This window comes from Delphinus delphis, chromosome 16 (genome assembly GCF_949987515.2).
Source record: "Delphinus delphis chromosome 16, mDelDel1.2, whole genome shotgun sequence".
Lineage (NCBI taxonomy): Eukaryota > Metazoa > Chordata > Mammalia > Artiodactyla > Delphinidae > Delphinus > Delphinus delphis.
In genome coordinates, this window is record NC_082698.1 from 34,820,292 (window position 1) to 34,841,279 (window position 20,988).

The 20,988-nt window shown below is 37.2% G+C and overlaps 1 protein-coding gene across 3 annotated transcripts in view; it reads right to left on the reverse strand.

Moving 5' to 3' along the window:
- The window catches only part of HECTD2 (HECT domain E3 ubiquitin protein ligase 2), a 77,220-nt gene that overhangs the window by 47,883 nt on the left and 8,349 nt on the right, over positions 1 to 20,988 (reverse strand). For all 3 annotated transcript variants that reach the window (XM_060034484.1, XM_060034485.1, XM_060034486.1), the window contains exon 2: positions 16,802 to 16,931. In XM_060034484.1, the coding sequence (XP_059890467.1) occupies positions 16,802 to 16,931 (130 nt within the window). The remainder of the gene's footprint in view (positions 1 to 16,801; positions 16,932 to 20,988) is intronic.

Here is a 20,988-nt window from a genome sequence, read left to right on the forward strand (position 1 = left end):
AATGGGTGTTGAATTTTGTCAAATGCTTTTGATATAATCACATGATTTGTATTATTAGACTGCTAATATAGTAAATTACATTGATTGATTTTCAAATATGGAAACAGTTTGCATTTCTGGGATAAACTCCACTTGATTATGGTGTATAATTGTTTTTATATATTGCTGAATTCTATTTGCTAATATTTTGTTAAAGATTGGTCTATAATTTTTTTTTTTTTTTTACTATACTTGTTTGGTTTTGGTGTTGGAGTAACATTAGTTTCATAAAATGAAATGGGAAATGTTCTCTCCTTACCTACTTTGGGAAGACACTGGATAAAATTGGTGTTAATTCTTTTCTGAACATTTGGTAGAATTCTCCAGTAAAACTGTCTGGACCTGATTTCTTTTTTAAGAGTTTTAAAATTATGAATTCAATTTCTTTAATATTTATAGGGCTATTCAAACTATATACTTCATACTGGATGAGTTGTGGTAGTTTGTATTTTTTTGAGGAATTGGTCAATTTCACGTAGGTTGTCAAATTTATGCAGAGTTGTTTGTGGCATCCCCTGCCCACCCTTTTTACTGCCTGTAGGGTCTGTTGTGATATCCCATTTCATTTGTGATATTGATGAGCTATGTCTTCTTTTTGTCAATTTTATGACAGAAGTTTGTCAATTTTATTCATTTGTTAAAAAAAAGCCCAGCTCTTTGCTTCACTGATTTTTCTCTTTTCTCTGTTACTGATTTTTTGTTCTTATCTTTATATTTCCTCTCTTCTGTTTGCTTTGGATTTCATTTGATCTTCTTTTTCTAGGTTCTTAAAGTGGGAGCTTAGATGTTGGTTTTGAAACTTTCCCTTTTACCTAATGCATGCATTGATTGCTATACATTTCCCCTTTCCAAACTGCTTTAGAAGTATTTTGATATGCTGTATTTTATTTATTTATTTATTTTTTGCCGTACGCGGGCTTCTCCCGTTGCGGAGCACAGGCTCCGGACGCGCAGGCTCAGCGGCCATGGCTCACGGGCCCAGCTGCTCCGCGGCATGTGGGATCTTCCCGGACCGGTGCACGAACCCGTGTCCCCTGCATCGGCAGGCGGACTCTCAACCACTGCGCCACCAGGGAAGCCCGATATGCTGTATTTTAATCTTCATTCAGTTCCATTCATTTTTAAAAATTTCCCTAGAGACTTCCTCTTTAACCCATGGGTTATTTAGAAGTATGTTGTTTGGTTTCCAGGTGTTTGGAGATTTTCCTTTTATTTTCTGTTATTTATTTCTAATTTGATGCAACTGTGGTCAGAGAACATATTCTGCATTATTTCAATTTTTAAAAATTACTGAGATTTGTTTTATGGTCCAGGATGTGGTGTTGGTACACATTCTGTGGGCACTTGAAAGGCATGTGTATTCTACTGTTGTTGGGTGGAACACAAATGTCTATTAGATCTTGTTGGTTGATGATGCTGTTGAGTTCTTCTATATTCTATATCTTTGCTGATTTTTCTGTCTAGGTCTATCAAACCCACAGTTACAGTTAGAGACTTCAACACCCAACTGTGGATTTTTCTGTTTCTCCTTTCAGTTCTACCAGTTTTTGCTCTACATATTTTATAACTCTATTGTTTGGTATGTACACATTTATGATTGCTATATCTTCTTGATGATCATCCTTTTTATCACTACATAATATCCCTCTCTGCCTCCAGTAATTTTCTTTGTTCTAAGTCTACTTTATCTGATATTAATATAGCCATTACTGTATACCTTTTTCCATCCTTTCACTTTCAACCTGCCTATATTGCTACATTTGAATTGAGTTTCTTGTAGACAGCATATAGTTGGGGCATGTTTTTAACCTACTCTGCCAATCTCTGTCTTTTAACTGATGTATTTAGACCATTTACATTTAATATAATTATTGATATGTTAGGGCTTAAGTTCTACCATTTAATATTTTTGTTTTCTATTTGGTCGTTCTTATTTTTCCTGCCTCCCTGTGAGTTACTTGAACATTTTTTAGAATTCCATTTTGATTTATCTGTAGCATTACCGAAAGGTTGCTCTAGATGTTACATTACATACACTTAACTTATTTTAGTCTACGGTGTCATCGTTTTACCAGCTGGAGTAAAGTGTAGAAATTGTACCTGCTTTTACATCTCTTTACACTTCTCTGTTTATAATTCTCTTAAGTATTTACTTACATACATTTAGAACCATACCAGTGTTATAATGTTTGTTTCCAGTGTCAACCATAATTTAGAAAACACAAAAGGAAAAGGAAAGTCTATTGTACTACCTAGTTTTTGCTTATCATGTTATTTCTTTTTCTTGATGTTCAAGGTTCCTTCTTTTGTTTCTTTTCTGTTTAGAGAACCTCTTAATGCACTCTGTTAGACCATCTACTGGCAACAAATTCTATTTGTTTTCTTCCATCTGAGAATGTCTTGATATCCTCTCCATTCCTGAAAAACATTTTCACCAGGTGTAGGATTCTGTGCTGGGAGTTCTCCCAGCCACTTCATTCTGGCCTCCATGGTTACTGATAAGAAATCTGCTGTTATTTGAAAGGTTTTCCCCTAGCAGTAAAGGTATCCTGTTTCTCTGGCTGCATTTAAACATTTTGTTGCTGTTGTCTTTAGTTTTCAGAGGTCTAATTATGATATGACTTGATGAGGATTTCTTTGGGTTTACCCTGTATGGGATTTGGTCAGCTTCTTGAACCTACAGGTTCATGTCTCTTGCCAAGTACGGGAAGCTTTCAATTACTTTTTCAGTACTTTTGCAGCCTACCTTCTTCTTCCTCTCCTTCTAAGACTCCAATGACAAGAATGTAATGTCTTTTATATATACTACCAAATGTAAAATAGATAGCTAGTGGGAAGCAGCTGCATAGCACAGGGAGATCAGCTCGGTGCTTTGTGACCACCTAGAGGGGTGGGATACGGAGGGTGGGAGGGAGGAGATATGGGAATATATGTATATGTATAGCTGATTCACTTTGTTATAAAGCAGAAAGTAACACACCACTGTAAAGCAATTATACTCCAATAAAGATGTTAAAAAAAAAAAGAATGTAATGTCTTTTGTTATAGTCCCACAGGTCTCTGAGATGATTCTCTTTTTCTTTCCAGTCTATTTTCTCTTTATTGTTCAGACTGGTTAATTTCCATTGTTCTATATTCCAGCTCTTTAATTCCTGTCTCTTCCATTCTGCTGCTGAGTCTATCCACTAAGCATTTTACTTTGGTCACTGTATTTTGTCAAGTATTAATACTTCCAAACCAATAGAATAGATGAATATTCTATAGATTCTAAATTCTACAATAATGAAATGTAGTTCCATTCTAATGTAATCAAAATATATTTTCTATTAAGCAAACAGAATCATCAATCATCACAGCAGTAACACAGCTATAAGGTCCTCCTTCCTTCCTTATTCACTCTCCCAATTAAGCAGCTAACTTTGGATCTATCACTGACTTCAAATTTTATTAGTGTTAAGAGTATCTTTTTTTTTAATTTAATTTAATTTTTGGCTGCATTGGGTCTTCGTTGCTGTGTGCAGGCTTTCTCTAGTTGTGGCGAGCCGGGGCTACTCTTGTTGCGGTGCACAGGCCTCTCATTATGGTAGCTTCTCTTGCTGCGGAGCATGGGCTCTAGGTGCACGGGCTTCAGTAGTTGTGGCATGCAGGCTCAGTAGTTGTGGCTCGTGGGCTCTACAGCACAGGCTCAGTAGTTGTAGTGCATGGGCTTAGTTCCTCTGTGGCATGTGGGTTCTTCCCGGACCAGGGATCAAATCCGTGTCCCCTGCATTGGCAGGCGGATTCTTAACCACTGTGCCACCAGGGAAGTCCCAAGAGTATCTTTTAAAATAACCTTTCACATTAGAAGATAGTACAGAGATGCCAATTTCTTATACTCAACAGCAACGGTTTTCAAACTTTACTGTTTATCAGAATCACCTGAAGACCTTGTTGAACTAAAACAAATACTACTAGGCCCTCTCAAAGTTTGTGATTCAGTAGGTCTGGGGTGGGGCCCAAGAATCTGCATTTCTAACATGCAAGTCTGAGGATCACACTGAGAAATGTTGTTCAGTGGTTTAAGGAGAGAACAATGATGCCGACAACATAAAACAGATGATTAAATTTCTTTAATTTAGTTCTATAACTGAGTTTTAAACCCTTTATTAAATGTGGAAATAACTAATTTCTAGCAATTTGTACTTTAAGCACAAATTGGACAGAAGTTCAATTTATTAGTGAGTAAAATTTGGTATCTCTGTAAATTATTTGTTATGGGTTATGTTTGGCAATCATTATTAAAGGGAAAGAATGTTGCAGACAAGAACCTCTCTCCAACACCAGTCTTTTATTATTATATTTTGAGGCTCCTCTACAGTTTCTCTTCCTCTTCACCAGGCTTACCCTTTCCTATCTCTTCCTGCACACCTTTCTCAACCTGGCTATAAACACCCACTATTAGAAACAAACAAACTCATTCATATATAAATTAACTTATTCACTCATAGAGCATATATACACATTTTTATACCCACTCATTTTTATTAATACCATACTGAGGTGGAAGAGTGAAATTTTATTTAGTAAGAGAACTGGATTTTGGCAAAGACTGAGAGTGGGGAGATTCTTACATAAGAGAAATCGCAATGCCAAAGCCGAGAGGATTATAGGGTGAGGTTAGAATTAGAGGCCTAGATGGAATTTATTTTTAGTTTGGAAGGTAACTTGGACTGAAGAGTAATGCAGAATGCTAACGTACGATGTTAATGGGACTTGAGTCAGAAAGAAAGGCAGACTCCTTTGCTCACATTAGTGAATGAAAGCCAATCTACAGGATGTGACATTCAGCTATTAAGAAAGGAAGAATAACAGCTCACAGCTGCTCTCACGTCCCCGAATATCAAGGCATTGTTTCCAGAGACAGGCTTTCAGCCTGTTCTCACAGATGGTTATTAAAATCTAATTCAAAAGAGAAAATCAATAACTGTGGTGATGAAGGATTAATTAAATCTCAAACCGATATTATAAATAGAACAGGCAGATCTTTGTTCTATCATATGCAGCTTTCTTTGCAATACAGAATATCGTAATACACTGAGAAAAGTCAAAATATATTTACCAGTGAACCTGTCATTTAGGTTTCATTCAGCCAATACTTGGGACTACTCTGTGCTAAACTGATAAACGGTAATCATTCTCCCTTTCTTTTAATATAGTGTTGCCAATTTTACTTGGTTGCTTAGAAACATTAAGTAAAACACTTAATACCATGCAAGAAGAATAAGGGTTATGGTGGGGGCTGGTAGTGTATTTTTAAAAATGTGAAGATCATAATATAACGATATACATGGGTGTGAGATTATTAGCCAAATTTTACCAGCTCACTGTTTTCAAGAAGCTAGTGCAGGTTGACTCTGGTTGGAGATGAGTAATATGTAGCTTTCCACAGCTGCACCACCAGGATGAAGACTGACACTGTAAACTGGTCATATGATTAGGAGACTGAAGACAGTTCCTGGTCGGCCAGCACAGGTAGCAAGAGCAGCATCAAAGGTAACAAGAGTCTCTATGTAGGTTAGGTGTCCAATAGGAGTCACCTGTGTCTCTGTTCCTTAACCCCCTACTGCTGGAGAGGAAACACTGATATAAAGGTTTGCTGCTGGTGACACACTGTTGCAAAATGCTATACCCTAAGTGTCATCTCAAATAATTTGTAATTAAATAAGTAATAAGTAATGGAGAAAGCACCAGCCTTGGAAGTAAGGCCCTAGGTCCTGTTGCTGGCTAGGTTACTAACTTTCATAACCGTGGACAAGTCAATGAAACTCCTTGGGCCTCAGCTGTGACATTATAAAATGAAACAGATGGCCTAAGTCTGTTGTTCCCAAGGCTCCTAAGAAGAACTTCAAGGGCCACCTCAGGGGAATGGTGCTGTGTCGACGTGTCTACTCAGGGAAGCTCAGCTTTTCTCTGCTTAATATAATGATGGTCTGAGAAAAATTGTTTTTCAAAAAGTATTTTGCTCCGAAAATAAAAGTAACAAAAATAGGTTTGAAAACCACTGGTTCAATAATTTCTAACTTCCATCTCTAAAACTTTTAAGAACAAAATGGACAGGACTTATAAACTGACCAAAACAGGTAAAAATTCTCTATTATACAATATAATATAATGACCTATAATAGAAAAATTGAAGGAGCCTGGAAACTTAATATGAATATGTCATTTAAACACCTGATTTTAGTTACAACCTCCTGTCCTACAACAGGGTAAAGGAAAAAGTTCTGAAATAAGCCTCAGAAGACCTGGCTTCTCTTTCTGGATCTGCATCTTACAATTCGCATGATGTGGTACTTTTAAAATATGTCCATAAATTCTTTGATATTCCTCCCATCAAAAGATGGAGTCTAATTCTTTTCCCTTTGAACCTGGGCCAGCTTTAGTGGCTCTCTGAGGATCAAAAATGTGGCAGAATGCTGTATGACTAGATTACAGAATAAAGCTGAACTTTCTATCATGTATAAAAAAAGTAGCAAAACTGAATCCTAAATTTACATGGAAGTAGGTGCTAGTAAACTATGAAATGTCAAACAAAACGCAACAAGGATCAAACAAAATCAGTATGTTGGAAAATTAACCCTTTAAATCAAAAAACTCAGGTGTAGAAGATATTTTACAACTCATAATTCTCCATTTTCTCAGTCTATAGATGAGTAAACAAAGGGTCTCGAGGGCTAGGTTTAACGTCTAAGGTCCCAATGACAGCTACTAGTAGTAGTAAACTCAAAGACGCAGTTCTTATTTAGTATCATAATTGACAACCTGCGAGTGCTGGGCAGACGATAAGCGAGCTACAATCTGAAGGATCCCTCTAGCAGTTCAGTACTCTGTACTGCTTCTGACTACTTCAGTAGTGGCAAGCCGTGGAAACAGGGAGAGACCAGAGTGGATTACTCATAACAGGTGGTGTTTACATCCTTGTCTATAGGATGACTTTTCTGAACATTTGGCAAAAAATAAAATTGAAGGTGGGAGAGAGAAAGGAAGAAAGAAGGGAAAAAAAACCCCACTCTGACTCACAGGACTTTAGCCATCAGAGCCAAATAAAGTGACACATTCATTAGTGTTTGGAGATGTACTTTTTACTAAGTTCAATGGTATGTGTGTTTGTAAAACTACAATGAAAGCATACATAAAATGTTCTTTTATGGGTCTAGTTATAAAAATATTCAAAAGTCCTTTTTATACAAGGTTATCTCTAATAGAATAGATGCCCTATACTGGACGTATCTTAGAGATCTTATTGTCGCCTTGAGATAGGTTACAGGGTGAACTGGCCAGAAACCCAGAAAAAGTACCTCCCATATATTTCCTCATTCAGTAAATTATTTACTGAGTAAAGACTCTGTGTACCATGGACACTGGATCCTGGAGATACCCAGAAATTGCAAAGGCACTTACTGTTGGACTCAACAATTCCACTTCTAAGAAATCCTACAGATAAACCTGCACAGGAACAAAATGACATATGTACAGAGCCATTCATTGTGGCATTGTTTACAATAGCGAAAGACAAAAAAACAACTAATTTATTTTAATAGGCTCTTAGTAAGCCCAATACAATGGAATATAACTATAAAAAAGAGTAAGGAAGCTCTTTATGTACTGACATAGAAAGCTATCCAGGGTACATTAAGAAAAAAAACCAATGTGCTGGATAATGTGTAGGTAGTTAATTTATTTTAAGATAAAGTGGAAAATCAGAATGAATATTTATATTTGCTTTCATTTACATAAAGAAACACAGGAAAGAATACAGAAGACAGCAGGGAAGAGTGTGAAAGTGAGACATCTGAAACATACCTAATTTTATAGTTTTGATTTTTGAAACACAGAAGTGTGCTACCCATTCAAAAAATTAACTTTAATATAAAAAAAATTAGACTAGCCTTTTCCCTCTCCAAAAAGAAGCTTAAGGAGTTTATAGACTAGTAAAGAGACAGACGAATCAACAAATTAATGCAGCAAGGTACTCTAAGTTCTTGACAGATATATCGCTCCCATAGGCATGGTTAAGAAAAGCTAAGTCCAAGATTACTGAGGGACCTACAAAAGGATCTTGGAGATTTAGTCCAAAATCAATTCATTCTCCCAGGAATCCTGGAAATGGGGTCATTTGAGGCCTTGGAGATACTTCTTCTAAGATGGAAATCCTACAGCAGTTATTGTGAGTACTTTTCTCTCCCCAGATGGCAAGTCCTGTGCTGGGTTTCTTCTCACAGTTTGTTTCCCTGTCTGCCTCTAAAGCTGCTTTTGGAGAAACTGTGAAAACTCTGTGGTACTTCACCTGTGAATAGATCACAGCATCCCACCACACACAGATCCAGCACCATCTGAGCTGAAGACCACTCTGTTCTCTTGGCTCTTTCAGAGCAGCAAAGAACATGGGATGCATTTCTCCAGAGCGTGTAAAAACTGCACAGTTCATTATGTCACCTCAGGGCTCTTCTAGAGTAAACTCATAAAACAGACTGAGCTGGGAGAGGAACAGTGCCCCGGAGCACTGTCAGAGTTAATGTCAACTCTTTCTGAATTACCAAGAGCGCACAGATATTTTAAAAGGTTTGGAGAGGAATTATTTCCTTTCTTTTAAAGATGGTCTGTGCTGTTTAAAGATGTTTTAAATAATCTGACAGGAGCATAATCACTGTAGAAAGGAAGGTACAAAAGAGTAAGAGAGGATGTAGTGCTTACCACCCCACACCATTACTTACCATTTACATTGTTTTTCTGAAGATGTATCATCTCCAGCAGCTGTTATAGTAGGTAAAACTCCCACACTTGTCTGATCTTTAAAAGGACAGCCAACTCGAGAGGCATACCTAGTCATGTGATCTACAGGGAGGAAAGGCATCCCTCAGCTGTTAGGTAAACCCACGCTGGGCTTTTGCAGCTTCTCTAATACCATTTGAAGATCAGACGGGGAGACAAGCTGTTAGAGAATACCCAGCACAGGTCCCGCTAGAGGGAGGGAAATTGTAATAAATGCCAAGAATGAGGCATCTTTGAGGAAACAAACTTATTGGCAAGAGAGGCTTTGCAAAAGATCATGGAATTATAAACACACTTACATTTGGAAGACTTTGTCTAACTCCCTACTCAATAAAAGACTTCTTTTGCAGCAGCCTTGACATATGAACTCCATGCCGAATTCAAGCGGCATCCAGAGAGAACAGCTAGGAGAAGTCAGCACTAGGAGTTCCAACATGGTAAAGGAAGTCTGCTAACAGGCCTATTCCTATAGAGTCACATATATACAAATACTCCAAGTTTAGGGTCGGGCTGACTGCAGATTCCACAGTAATGGAGCAGATGAGAGGGAAGCAGACAAGCGGCGGGAGCCCAAGTAGGTGGACCACATTCTGAATCAATACATGCACCCAGAGAGGAGATGGGCAGGTGTGGGCAACACGCTGGAGAGCTGGGCTCAGAGATTAAGATAGTAGCAGTGTAGAAAGAATGGAGTATAGTGTCAGTGGGAATCAAAAGCTAAGGAATTTGAACAAACAGCCCAAACGAAGAAGGTTATGGCTATGCATCCTTTCCTTTTGATTCCCTATCATTCTCCTTAGCAGACAATTCAGTGTTCATAAGGTTTCTAACCTTCTGCTGTAGGCTGAACTGTGTCAGCCAGAAAGATATGTTGAAGTCCTAAACCCCCAGGACCTGTTAATGTGACTTTATTTGGAAATAAGGTCTTTGTAGTTGTAACTGAATTAAGATGAGGTCATACTGGATTGGGATGGGCCCTAATCCAGTGACTGGTGTCCTTACAAGAAGAGAGAAATTTGGGCACAGAAAGACATACAGGAGAGAAGGCCACGTAAAGATAGAGGCAGAGATTGCAGTGAGGCATCTACAAGCCCCAAGGGACACCAAGAATTGCTGGCAACCAGCAGAAGCTAGGAGAGAGGCATGGAACAGATTCTCCCTCAGAAGCTTCAAAAGGAACCAACCCGGCCAATACCTGCAGTTTAGCCTTATAGCCTCCAGAACCAGGAGAGAACAAATTTCTATTGTTTTAAGCCACCAAGTTTGTGGTGCTTTGTTGCAGAAGCCCTAGGAAACGAACACATTCTCCAAGGAGATGACTAAACTCATGGCAAGAAAAACTTCCATTTCCTTCTCCTACTCCCTCTCTCCCTCAAGTCCATAGTCTGAGCAAGAGGTGCCCTTCTTTCCTTGCTGGAGCCAACACCTCAACCCCTGTGCTTATCTTCATCCTGGATCCTATTCTCTCTGTTCATTTTATTATTTTACGTTCCTACTGCAACTTTAACCTCTCCCTGTGCCAGATCTTTTTGCTTGACCACACTACCCTGCAAGATTCCACTGTTCTAGTTTCTGCTTTATAACACACCATTGTAAAGCAATTATACTCCAATAAAGATGTTAAAAAAAATTTTTTTTGACTTGGCTTTAAAAAAAAAAAATTCCACTGTTCTTTCTTTCTTCCTTCCAGTCCAAGCTACTCTAAAGGCTGTCTCCACTGCCCCTAGATTCTTACCAGATTAGTGGTAACACCATTTATCAGCTCACAGCTCTTTAAGTCAGAGGTCTTGGTGGGTGTGGCTGGGTTTTCTACTTGGGAGTCTCTCAAGGTGGAACCTGGGCTGGACTCTGGGGAAGAATCCTTCTCCGAGGTCCTCAGGTTGCTGGCAGAACTCACTGTTTGCAGTTGAGACTGAGGTCCCGTCTCCTCGCTGACTGTCAGCCAGGGCTGCTCTCAGCTTCCAGGGACCCTCACAGGTTGCCACGGGCTGCCCCCAGGCCCTTTGGCGGTATCCCAGCCTACTGTTTCAGGGCTGGCAGCAGGATCCCTTGTGTCGAATCCCCTTAGTGCTTCCAGTGCCTCTGCCTTTGTCTTCTGCAACCAGTGGGAGAAAGCTCTCTGCTTGTAAAGGCCTCACGTTACAAGGTTTTGCCTACCTGGATAATCTCCCTATTTTAAGGTCAACCAATTAGTAGCCTTAATTAGATCTACCCTTAACTTTTTACAATTTGAATTCTCCTCATCCCATCCTACTGAAACTGTTCTCAAAGTCACCATAAACACATTAACCAACAAATCCTTGGCTCTGCCGCAGTGCTTACTCATCTTGTCCTCTCTTACCAATGGCATTATTGACTAAATCCTCTTCTTTAAATTTTCTTTTCCCTTGAATTTCCAAGTCATAGCACAACCTGGGTCTCTTAGCTCCTTCAGGACTCATTTCCTTTTCTTTTTACCAACTCTCCTTCTTTTAAACTACCTTTGACTCTCTTTTCCTTTTTCTGTCTCTGCCATTCATTAGCTACATAAATTCATGCAGGGCAAGCACTTACAACTCTCTGTGGCTTAAGTTTCCTTACCCTTGGACTAGGAAAATAATTCCTATCTCAGGCTGCTGTACGGACTACTGGAGTCTATATCTGTGCAGTGCTTGGAATTGTGCCCGACACGCAGTGGGCACTATATGAAGTCGCTGGTGTGGCTGCTGTTGATACTGCTCTGGTGCGCCCACTTGCACAGCTCTTTCCAGTCCCGAGTTCTCTCTTGTTTCACCCTATGCGATAAATACTTGCTAAGATCCCCTGATGAATAAGGGGACTGTCCTAGGCTCTGCAGGGGTTACAAAGGTATTTATTCCCTCATGAAACATACAGTCTAGGAGATTAAAGTACACAAGTGATACTACACAAGGTTGAGAGACTAAAAGAGGTGAGAAAAAAAACCCTAAATTGTAAGAAGGGAAGAATTACATCTGGTTAGGGAGAATCAGTAAAGGTTTAGTAAAAAGGTAGCTATGAAGAACAGACAGGATCTGACAGGTAGGGAAGAGGGGACAGAGTGTTCCAGGCAGTGGGAAAAAATTGCAAAAACTGTGGTAAAAAGGTGTGAGGCATCCCAGAGAATAGTTGAAATGTAAGTATGTAGGAGAAAGACAGGAGATAAAGTTGAAAAGCTGTCATATTACGAATATCCTTGCGTGTCAAAGTAAAAAATTTTTATTTAATTTTGGAAGCTAGGGAGTATGGAGATGATGTAATTAGAGTTGTGTGATTAATGTGATATGATTAATCAGCCAAGAGAAACAAGTCAATCAGGAGTTTCCTCTGTCTCTCAGAACAAGAGTTCTGTTGTCAGAAAATGTGGGATTGAATTGTGGTTCTGTCACTTAGCAGCATGACTGTGGCCAAGTCACTTACCCTGTCTGAGCCAGTTCTCTTATGGGTGTGAGAAGCAGAATTTTAAGATGGCTGGACGATTCTCAGCCTTCTGGTGTTCCATCCTGATCACCTTGCATAACATGACAAAAGGGGTTGTGCAGATCTAATTAAGGCTACTAACTGGTTGACCTTAAAATAGGGAGATTATCCAGGTAGGCAAAACCTTGTAATGTGAGGCCTTTATAAGCAGAGAGCTTTCTCCCACTGGTTGCAGAAGGCAAAGGCAGAGGCACTGGAAGTACTAAGGGGATTCGACACAAGGGATCCTGCTGCCAGCCCTGAAACAGTAGGCTGGGATACCGCCAAAGGGCCTGGGGGCAGCCCGTGGCAACCTGTGAGGGTCCCTGGAAGCTGAGAGCAGCCCTGGCTGACAGTCAGCAAGGAGACGGGACCTCAGTCTCAACTGCATACAGTGAGTTCTGCCAGCAACCTGAGGACCTCAGAGAAGGATTCTTCCCCAGAGTCCAGCCCAGGTTCCACCTTGAGAGACGCCCAAGTACAAAACCCAGCCACACCCACCAAGACCTCTGACTTAAAGAGCTGTGAGCTAATAAATGGTGTTGTTTTTAAGACATTAGGTTTGTGACAATTTGTTAAGCAGCAACAGAAAACTATATGGCAACGTTTCTAATACCTATTCTATTTTATGTGATTGCTCAAAGAAAATTACATGAAAGTTTTCCCTAAATTGTAAATATTATACAAATAAAGGTTACAGTTAGTATCTAGTTCATGTCTAAAATAGAAATCATCTCTCTCAACTCCTCTCCCCCATCAAATAGGCTCACTTTATTTATTTATGGTATAATGGTATCACAATTATAAGTTTGTTTTGTTGTGTGTTGCAGGACTGTGACATACGGGCACTGGTGCCTCCTTAGAATAAGACTGAGGTAATGAAATGTGCTTGTATGTGTGTATGTAAATAAAAGAAGAAAGACCCCGAATAGCCAAAGCAATCTTGAGGGAAAAAAACGGGCCTGGAGAAATCACTCTCCCTGACTTCAGACTATACTATAAAGCTACAGTAATCAAGACAATATGGTACTGGCACAAAAACAGAAATGTTGATCAATGGAACAGGATAGAAAGCCCAGAGATAAACCTATACACCTATGGCCAACTAATCTATGACAAAGGAGGCAAGGATATACAATGGAGAAAAGACAGTCTCTTCAATAAGTGGTGCTGGAAAACTGGACAGCTACATGTAAAAGAAGGAAATTAGGACACTCCCTAACACCGTACACAAAAATAAACTCAAAACGGATTAAAGACCTAAATGTAAGGCCAGACACTATAAAACTCTTAGAGGAAAACATAGGCAGAACACTCCATGACATAAATCACAGCAAGATCATTTTTGACCCACCTCCTAGAGTAATGGAAATAAAAACAAAAATAAACAAATGGGATCTAAAGAAACTTAAAAGCTTTTGCACAGCAAAGGAAACTATAAACAAGACAAAAAGACAACCCTCAGAATGGGAGAAAATATTTGCAAACAAATCAATGGACAAAGTATTAATCTCCAAAATATATAAACAGCTCATGCAGCTCAGTATTAAAAAAACCAACAACCCAGTCAAAAAATGGGCAGAAGACCTAAATAGATGTTTCTCCAAAGAAGACTACAGATGGCCAAGAGGCACATGAAAAGATGCTCAACATCACTAATTATTAGAGAAATGCAAATCAAAACTACAATGAGGTATCACCTCACACAGGTTAGAATGGGCATCATCAGAAAATCTATGAACAACAAATGCTGGAGAGGGTGTGGAGAAAAGGGAACCCTCTTGTACTGCTGGTGGGAATGTAAATTGATACAGCCATTATGGAGAACAGTATGGAGGTTCCTTAGAAACTAAAAATAGAATCACCATATGACCCAGCAATCCCACTACTGGGCATATACCCTGAGAAAACCATAATTCAAAAAGACACATGCACTCCAATGTTGACTGCAGCACTATTTACAATAGCCAGGTCATGGAAGCAACCTAAATGCCCACTGACAGACGAATGGATAAAGAAGATGTGGTACATATATACAATGGAATATTACTCAGCCATTAAAAGAAACAAAATTGGGTCATTTGTAGAGACGTGGATGGACCAAGAGACCGTCATACAGAGTGAAGTAAGTCCGAAAGAGAAAAACAAATATCGTACATTAACGCATATATGTGGAATCTAGAAAAATCGTACAGATGAACTGGTTTGCAAGGCAGAAATAGAGACACAGATGTAGAGAACAAATGTACGGACACCAAGGGGGGAAAGTGGGGCAGGGGTGGTGGTGGTGGTGGTGGTGGTGGGATGAATTGGGAGATTGGGGTTGACATATATACACTAATATGTATAAAACAGATAACTAATAAGAACCTGCTGTATAAAAAAGTAAATAAAATAAATAAAATAAAATAAAATAAAATAAATAAATAAATAAAAATAAATAAAAGAAGAAAGAAATTATCAAAGGCAAAGGTTGATAAATGAGACAATATAAATACTAACTTGCAAGAGTGTAGAATAGGTCTAGCTATCCTTTGGAGTGTCAACAGAAAATATGCGCAAGAATAATTTATGCCATGTGCAGCTTATGGACACAGCAATTTACCAGGAACAAGGTCCTTAAACATTCTGAGGTTTGTTGTTTTTTTGTCCAGGTGTGAGGGACATCTAAACCTTTGCAGATTTGTTTTGTTTCATTACAGGGCAAGGGGCACTTAAAATTATGCAAGTAGTATATATTCCCTGTGATAAAACAATATAGAGTTATATAGAGAAATCGAGCATATTAATAATATCCACCCAATCCTACTTTCCTGAGGAAACCATTAACAGGCTGGTGGGCATTCTTCCATACTTCTTTATTCTGCTCAAAGAAGTATAAAAGGTTTCCCCACACTTAAAAAAATTGGAGTCATATTCTACCTATTACTGTGTAATTTGCACTTTTCATTTTACAATGTATTATAAGTATTTCTCCTAGAAAATTTATACACCTGTCACGTCTTAATAAAAGCATGGTATTTACAATATGGATTACCATAATTTAGTCAACCAATTCATTTAGATTGCTTCAAATACCACTATTACAAACAATGTACATTCTTTCCATAGGTCTTTCAACATACATTATTTCCTTAGAATAAATTCCTAGAAATGTAACACTGGATCAGCGAGTATATGAACATTTTAAAAATTGAATGTATGTCAAATAATTTGCTCTCCAGAAAAGTTGTATCAATTTCCAAGCCCTCTACTCATAAAAGTGCCCATTTTCACACTCCCTAGACAACCCCACAGATACACATGTCTTCATTCTCTGCCACTGAGTAGGGAAATGTTAACTACTTGTTTTAATCTGTACTTCCTTTAATACTAGTGAGACTGAGCATCCTTTCACGTGTATTAATTATTCATATTTCCTTTTTTGATGGGTCTGTTCATACACTTTGTCTTTTTTTCCTAATGAAATGTTCATTTTACTGATTTATTAATGATCTCTATGATTCAAGGATTTGTTTTCACTGACTATGACATCTTACTTTAACTTTGTTTATGACCTTCTAAAATTCCTATAGAACTTTTAAACTTTCTTATGCCTTCAAACTTTTCAATTTTTTTGTTTTATGGCTGTTCACATTGCTATCATTCCAAGAATTTTATTATAAAAACAATTTCCTGTGTTTTCTTCTAGTACTTTTGTAGTTTTTAAAAATCTAAAGTTACCGTTTTCAAAAAGTTGGCTAGTTGGCCTAATTCCATCTTTTCAATAATTTAATATCATTTATATACACTATGTTTTACTGATCCATCTCCATGTATTTGGCTACCTTGGTGGTAGCCCTACCATTGGTACAGCTTTATAATATATAGTAATACGAAGGAATGGGTTCTCTCATTACTTTTCCTTGCATTCTCTCATTTATTCTTATAAATCAAATAGAGCATCATTTTCTTAAGTTTCCCCCCAAAAAACTGTTGAAAAATTCATTAAATGTTAGAGAGTAAATCGGGTGTATCTGAGATCTCTATGATATTTAAGTTTTTCCGTTCAAACCACCTTTTAGTCTTTTGATAAAGTTTCATAGTTTTTCTTCGTATAGGTTTTGCTCACTTTCTCCTTGGTTTATTTCTAAATATTTCGTATATTTTCCATCAACTCTTCTGATTGATTACTGCTCAAATAAAGGAAATCTACTGAATTTTTGTATGTTTATATTGTGTCAGGCACCCTAACCAAACTTTCTTATTCATGAGCTTTGTATGTGATTCTCTTACTCTAGGTAACAATTACCTAAAAATAATGATTTTGCTCCTTTCTGTAAATATTTATAGCTTATTTTTTATTGTATTAACTAACTAGACCTAGTAGAACAACACTGAATAATTAAAATCTACTTTTTAATAGTTCAATAATATACTTGCGCCAAGATACACATACTACATATACTTTTAATAATTGTAACTACATTAATTTTTAAAATTAAAAATTTTTTACCATTCTTGATGTTAGGGAAAACAAGATGTGTAGGTGAACTTCTGTTTTCAGCAGCTTCTTTCTTCTGGTTAACAGTTGAAACAAAACTGCTGGAAGTAGAAATCTGGCCTTTGGATCCCCTGTCCAAACCCTAAAAACAGAAAAGTTAACATTGCAGCATAATTCCTAGTCACTCTATTTAAATTATTTTACTGCAAAAATCGTAAACATTTAAAATAGAGATTTTAATCTGATGATAGATGCACGATAGATAGATAAAACCTGTATATATTATTGACTTACCTTTTCCAGGACCAAATTGTTTTAAGTATAAAAGGAAAACAGTCATGCCATCTAACTGCTTACAGGTTGATAAAGTTTGGAAATGGGGATAATAACAGTACCTTCCTCACAGGGTTACTGTGAGGTTTAACTGAAATAATGCATGTAAATCAATGAGCAGAGTTCCTTGCCCACAGTACACGTTTCATTCATGTTATCTGCTATTTTAACTTGGTATTTAGGTAACACTGTTTTTGTGACCTCCACAAATATTTTTTCAGTAGTTAACATGCATATGATACTTCGCAGGTTGATTGATTAAAGGTTTTCTAGTCTTGATGCAACTTCAAAAGCTCAGGTCAAAAGATAAATCTTTTAGAGTTCATTTATTTCTCTAAACACGAGATTGGACTTTGGGTGTAAGGGGACTTAAGAAAAATATGGCTAGGCATTCTTTGCTTTCAGAGTAGAGAGTTTTTCATTTCCTCCTTCCTCATTTACCAGACTGATTTCCACTTAGCTTTTTAGAATCAACTCAGATGCCATGTTGCAAAAACATTTACACTCACCAAATATTCACTTTCCCACATCGCCCACTCTCTTACAGCTAAATGCAGCCATCTGATTAATTCTAACAGGCCAGAAGCAGAAGTGATGTCTGCCATTTTGGGACCAGAAAGTACTGATGCATTTAAGGCTGGTGGGACAATCTCCAGTTCCTCTCTCTTTTCTTCCACTGTAATAATCCCAGAGGCTACAAGCTGAGATGCTAGAGCATTCGTTGGCTTGGGTCCCCGAATCACTATGTGAGGCAGAGCCACTGCTGACCAACATTAGATTATACCATCAGCAACAAATGCACCTTTACAATTTTCAAACACTGAAACTTGGGACTACCTTGTAAATGCAGCCTAACCCATTCTATCATAACTTCTCTGCAAAGCTTTTTCTGGTGGTCACCATTTCCACAAAAATCAATCACTCTTATTTATACTTGTGATTTACTTAAATTATTCCACTGAAATTATAATTGGTGTCATACTGGTCCTTCATGCTGGACTAGAAATTCCTTATTCATCACAGAGCTTGACGTCCAGGGAATCCTGTGCATAGATCCTATACTTCAGAGTAAATTTATTGTTTTTTCTTTTTAAGAGATTAGTATAGAAAAATAAGCCATAAAAAATTCAGATGCTATACACATAGAATTTAAAAGTTTCTGGACTTGAGATTTCTAGAAATTAGTTATTTAACTCCTTTATTTCATAGATGAGGAAAATGGAATTGAGACTCACCTAAAGTCATTCAGCTAACAAAACAACAGAGATGTGAGGGGCACTAAATGAGAACTTGAGGAATGCTTCCATAAGGAAAGTACATATGCGATTTTGTGTGTGTGACATCTTTGGCTGCTCAAAGAATTTGGGTTTGTTTGTTTGCTTTATTTGTTTTTGCTTGCTTTTTGGCTAGATTTAGGCTCAGTGAAGTCTGAATCAATATTTCTGTGTTAGGATTAGGCTACATGATCCAGCCTAAAAAAAGTTAAACATATTGCCCAACTGAAATAAAGTCATCTTCTAACAGATGTAGGTATGAATCTGAAGTTTCAGAATCACAGACAACGTCATCTAGGGTCTTGTACAGAACATATGACACGCTGAGTGTTTCACAAATGGTTACTCCTATGATAATAACTCACTAAAACAAGTCATGTATTGAGTACTAGGTATATGCCTACTATTATATTAGGTGCTTTAATACAACATTCCTATGAGTTGCATATTTACACTTCATTTTACAAATGAGGAAACTGAAGTACCATGCCGAAGTTCACAGAGCTGGGAAGTGGGAATTCAAACTCTAGTCTGAATAACCTTAATGTCTGTATTCTTAAACCACTATAGCTCAGAGTTTCTCACTACAGTAGCTATCACTTATTAAGGATTTATCATGCGATAGGAAGTATGTTACATATATCAGCCTGTTTTCACAACTCTTGTGGTTGATGTTATCTTCTCTACTTTTATAGATATATGCTGAATGAAATATAATAGCTTCAGGAGCAACTCACCTAACTAGAGGAAATTAACATAAGCAGAAAAACTAACTGTACTTTAGGAAAATCTTTGATATTCTAGCAATCTGGGAAAGACTCAATATTTTATTTTATTTTTCTCCCCCTTCCTCTACTCCTTCTTAATAAAAGGAGATCCCAAAGAACATTGCTTGGTTTACTTGTGGAATCTTCAAATAATTAAAAAAAAAACCCACAAGTAACTGATTCAATCAATAAAGCCATTTAACATCTATCAGTTCTAATCTCTAACAGAGATGTAGATTCCCAAGGAGGACAGAGAAAATTGGAGAAAGAGATTAATAAAATAGTGATATGCAATACTTTTCTATAAAAGTCTTTGTAAATTACATAATTTGCATAATCTTGGTAAATTAAAACAATATGCTCAAGTTCACAGACCTAGCTAATTAGAAAAATAAAATTAAAATAGCCTATACATTTGAAAAAGTATATCATTCCTTGTTATAACTGCCCCCTGCAGTGGAAGCCGTGGAGTCCTAACCAATGCACGCCAGGGAAGTCCCTAAACCAATCTTTGATAAAAGAATAATTGCTGGCTCTGTTCCATCATGAAACACTTTTTAAAGTCATAATATCTCACTATATTAGAGTATCTGAAGTAAAATTTTTTTAACTGTTTACAAAATTCATTATTTTGTAATGTTTACAAAATTCATTATTCACAACATATTTTAAACTACTAGCTTTGCAACCAGCTGGAAATGCTAGCATTTTAAATCATATCAAGTAAAAATTAATGTTGCATTCTAGCTATTAGATAAGTGAGACTGGCAGTTTTATTTACTATAGAGACAACACACACAAATGCACAGGTAGATGGATTCTCCATAGAGCTCTTTGGTTTAGTTGGCTGTGCAAAGTTGTCATAGGGGATCCAGTCACCAGGATATGTTAAATTATGTTCAGTATCTTCTATTTGAGAAGAGATGTACATAATGTTATTTCAGAAAATGTTCCATACAATCAATGACTGGGTATTCTAAAATGTCCAACAACACTTGGCTAGTTGGAAAATTCACTTATGTAGAATATCTGTCATCAGTAATACCAAATAAAAAGCATTAATGGTAATAATACAAAGGAAATTCTACATACACTAGCATAGTGGTTCTCAAACTTTCTAGTTTCAGGACCTCTCTGCATTCTTAAAAATTACTGTATGTATGTACAACTCCTTTTAAAATAGAATAAACCCATTTATGGACAATTAACTATTTTCCCAAACAAAAATCAGTGAGAAGAGTGGCATGGTTTACATTTTGCAAATCTATTTTTCTATCTGTTTCTGCATTCAGTTTGTTGCAATATCATGTGTCACACAGAAAACTACACCGTACACTCGAGAGAATGAGAGAGAACAAGGCAACACAAATAACATCCCAGTATCGTTACAAAGGTAGTTTTGACCTCATGGACATCTAAAAGGATGTTGAGGACCACATGTTGAGGACTGCTGCAGTAGGAATAAACAGTAATTAGAACGAAGAATGAATCTAAGAAATCTTGGGAGAACAAGAAGACAACATTTAAATCTGCACTAATATAACCATTTGCTACTGAGCGCTTGAAATGTGCTAGTAAGTGTAAAATACACAGTGTTCAAAGGCTTAGTATGAAGAAGAGATAAAATATCTCATTAAACGTCTATATTGATTAAATGTTGAAATGGTAAATTTCTTGATATACTGTATTAAATAAAATACATTATTAAAATTTATTTTACGTCTTTATTTTTATTCTTTTTAATGTGGCTATTAGAAAACTTTAAATTATGTATGTGGTTCACATTCTATTTCTATTGGACAGAGCTGATATAGATGAAAGAATA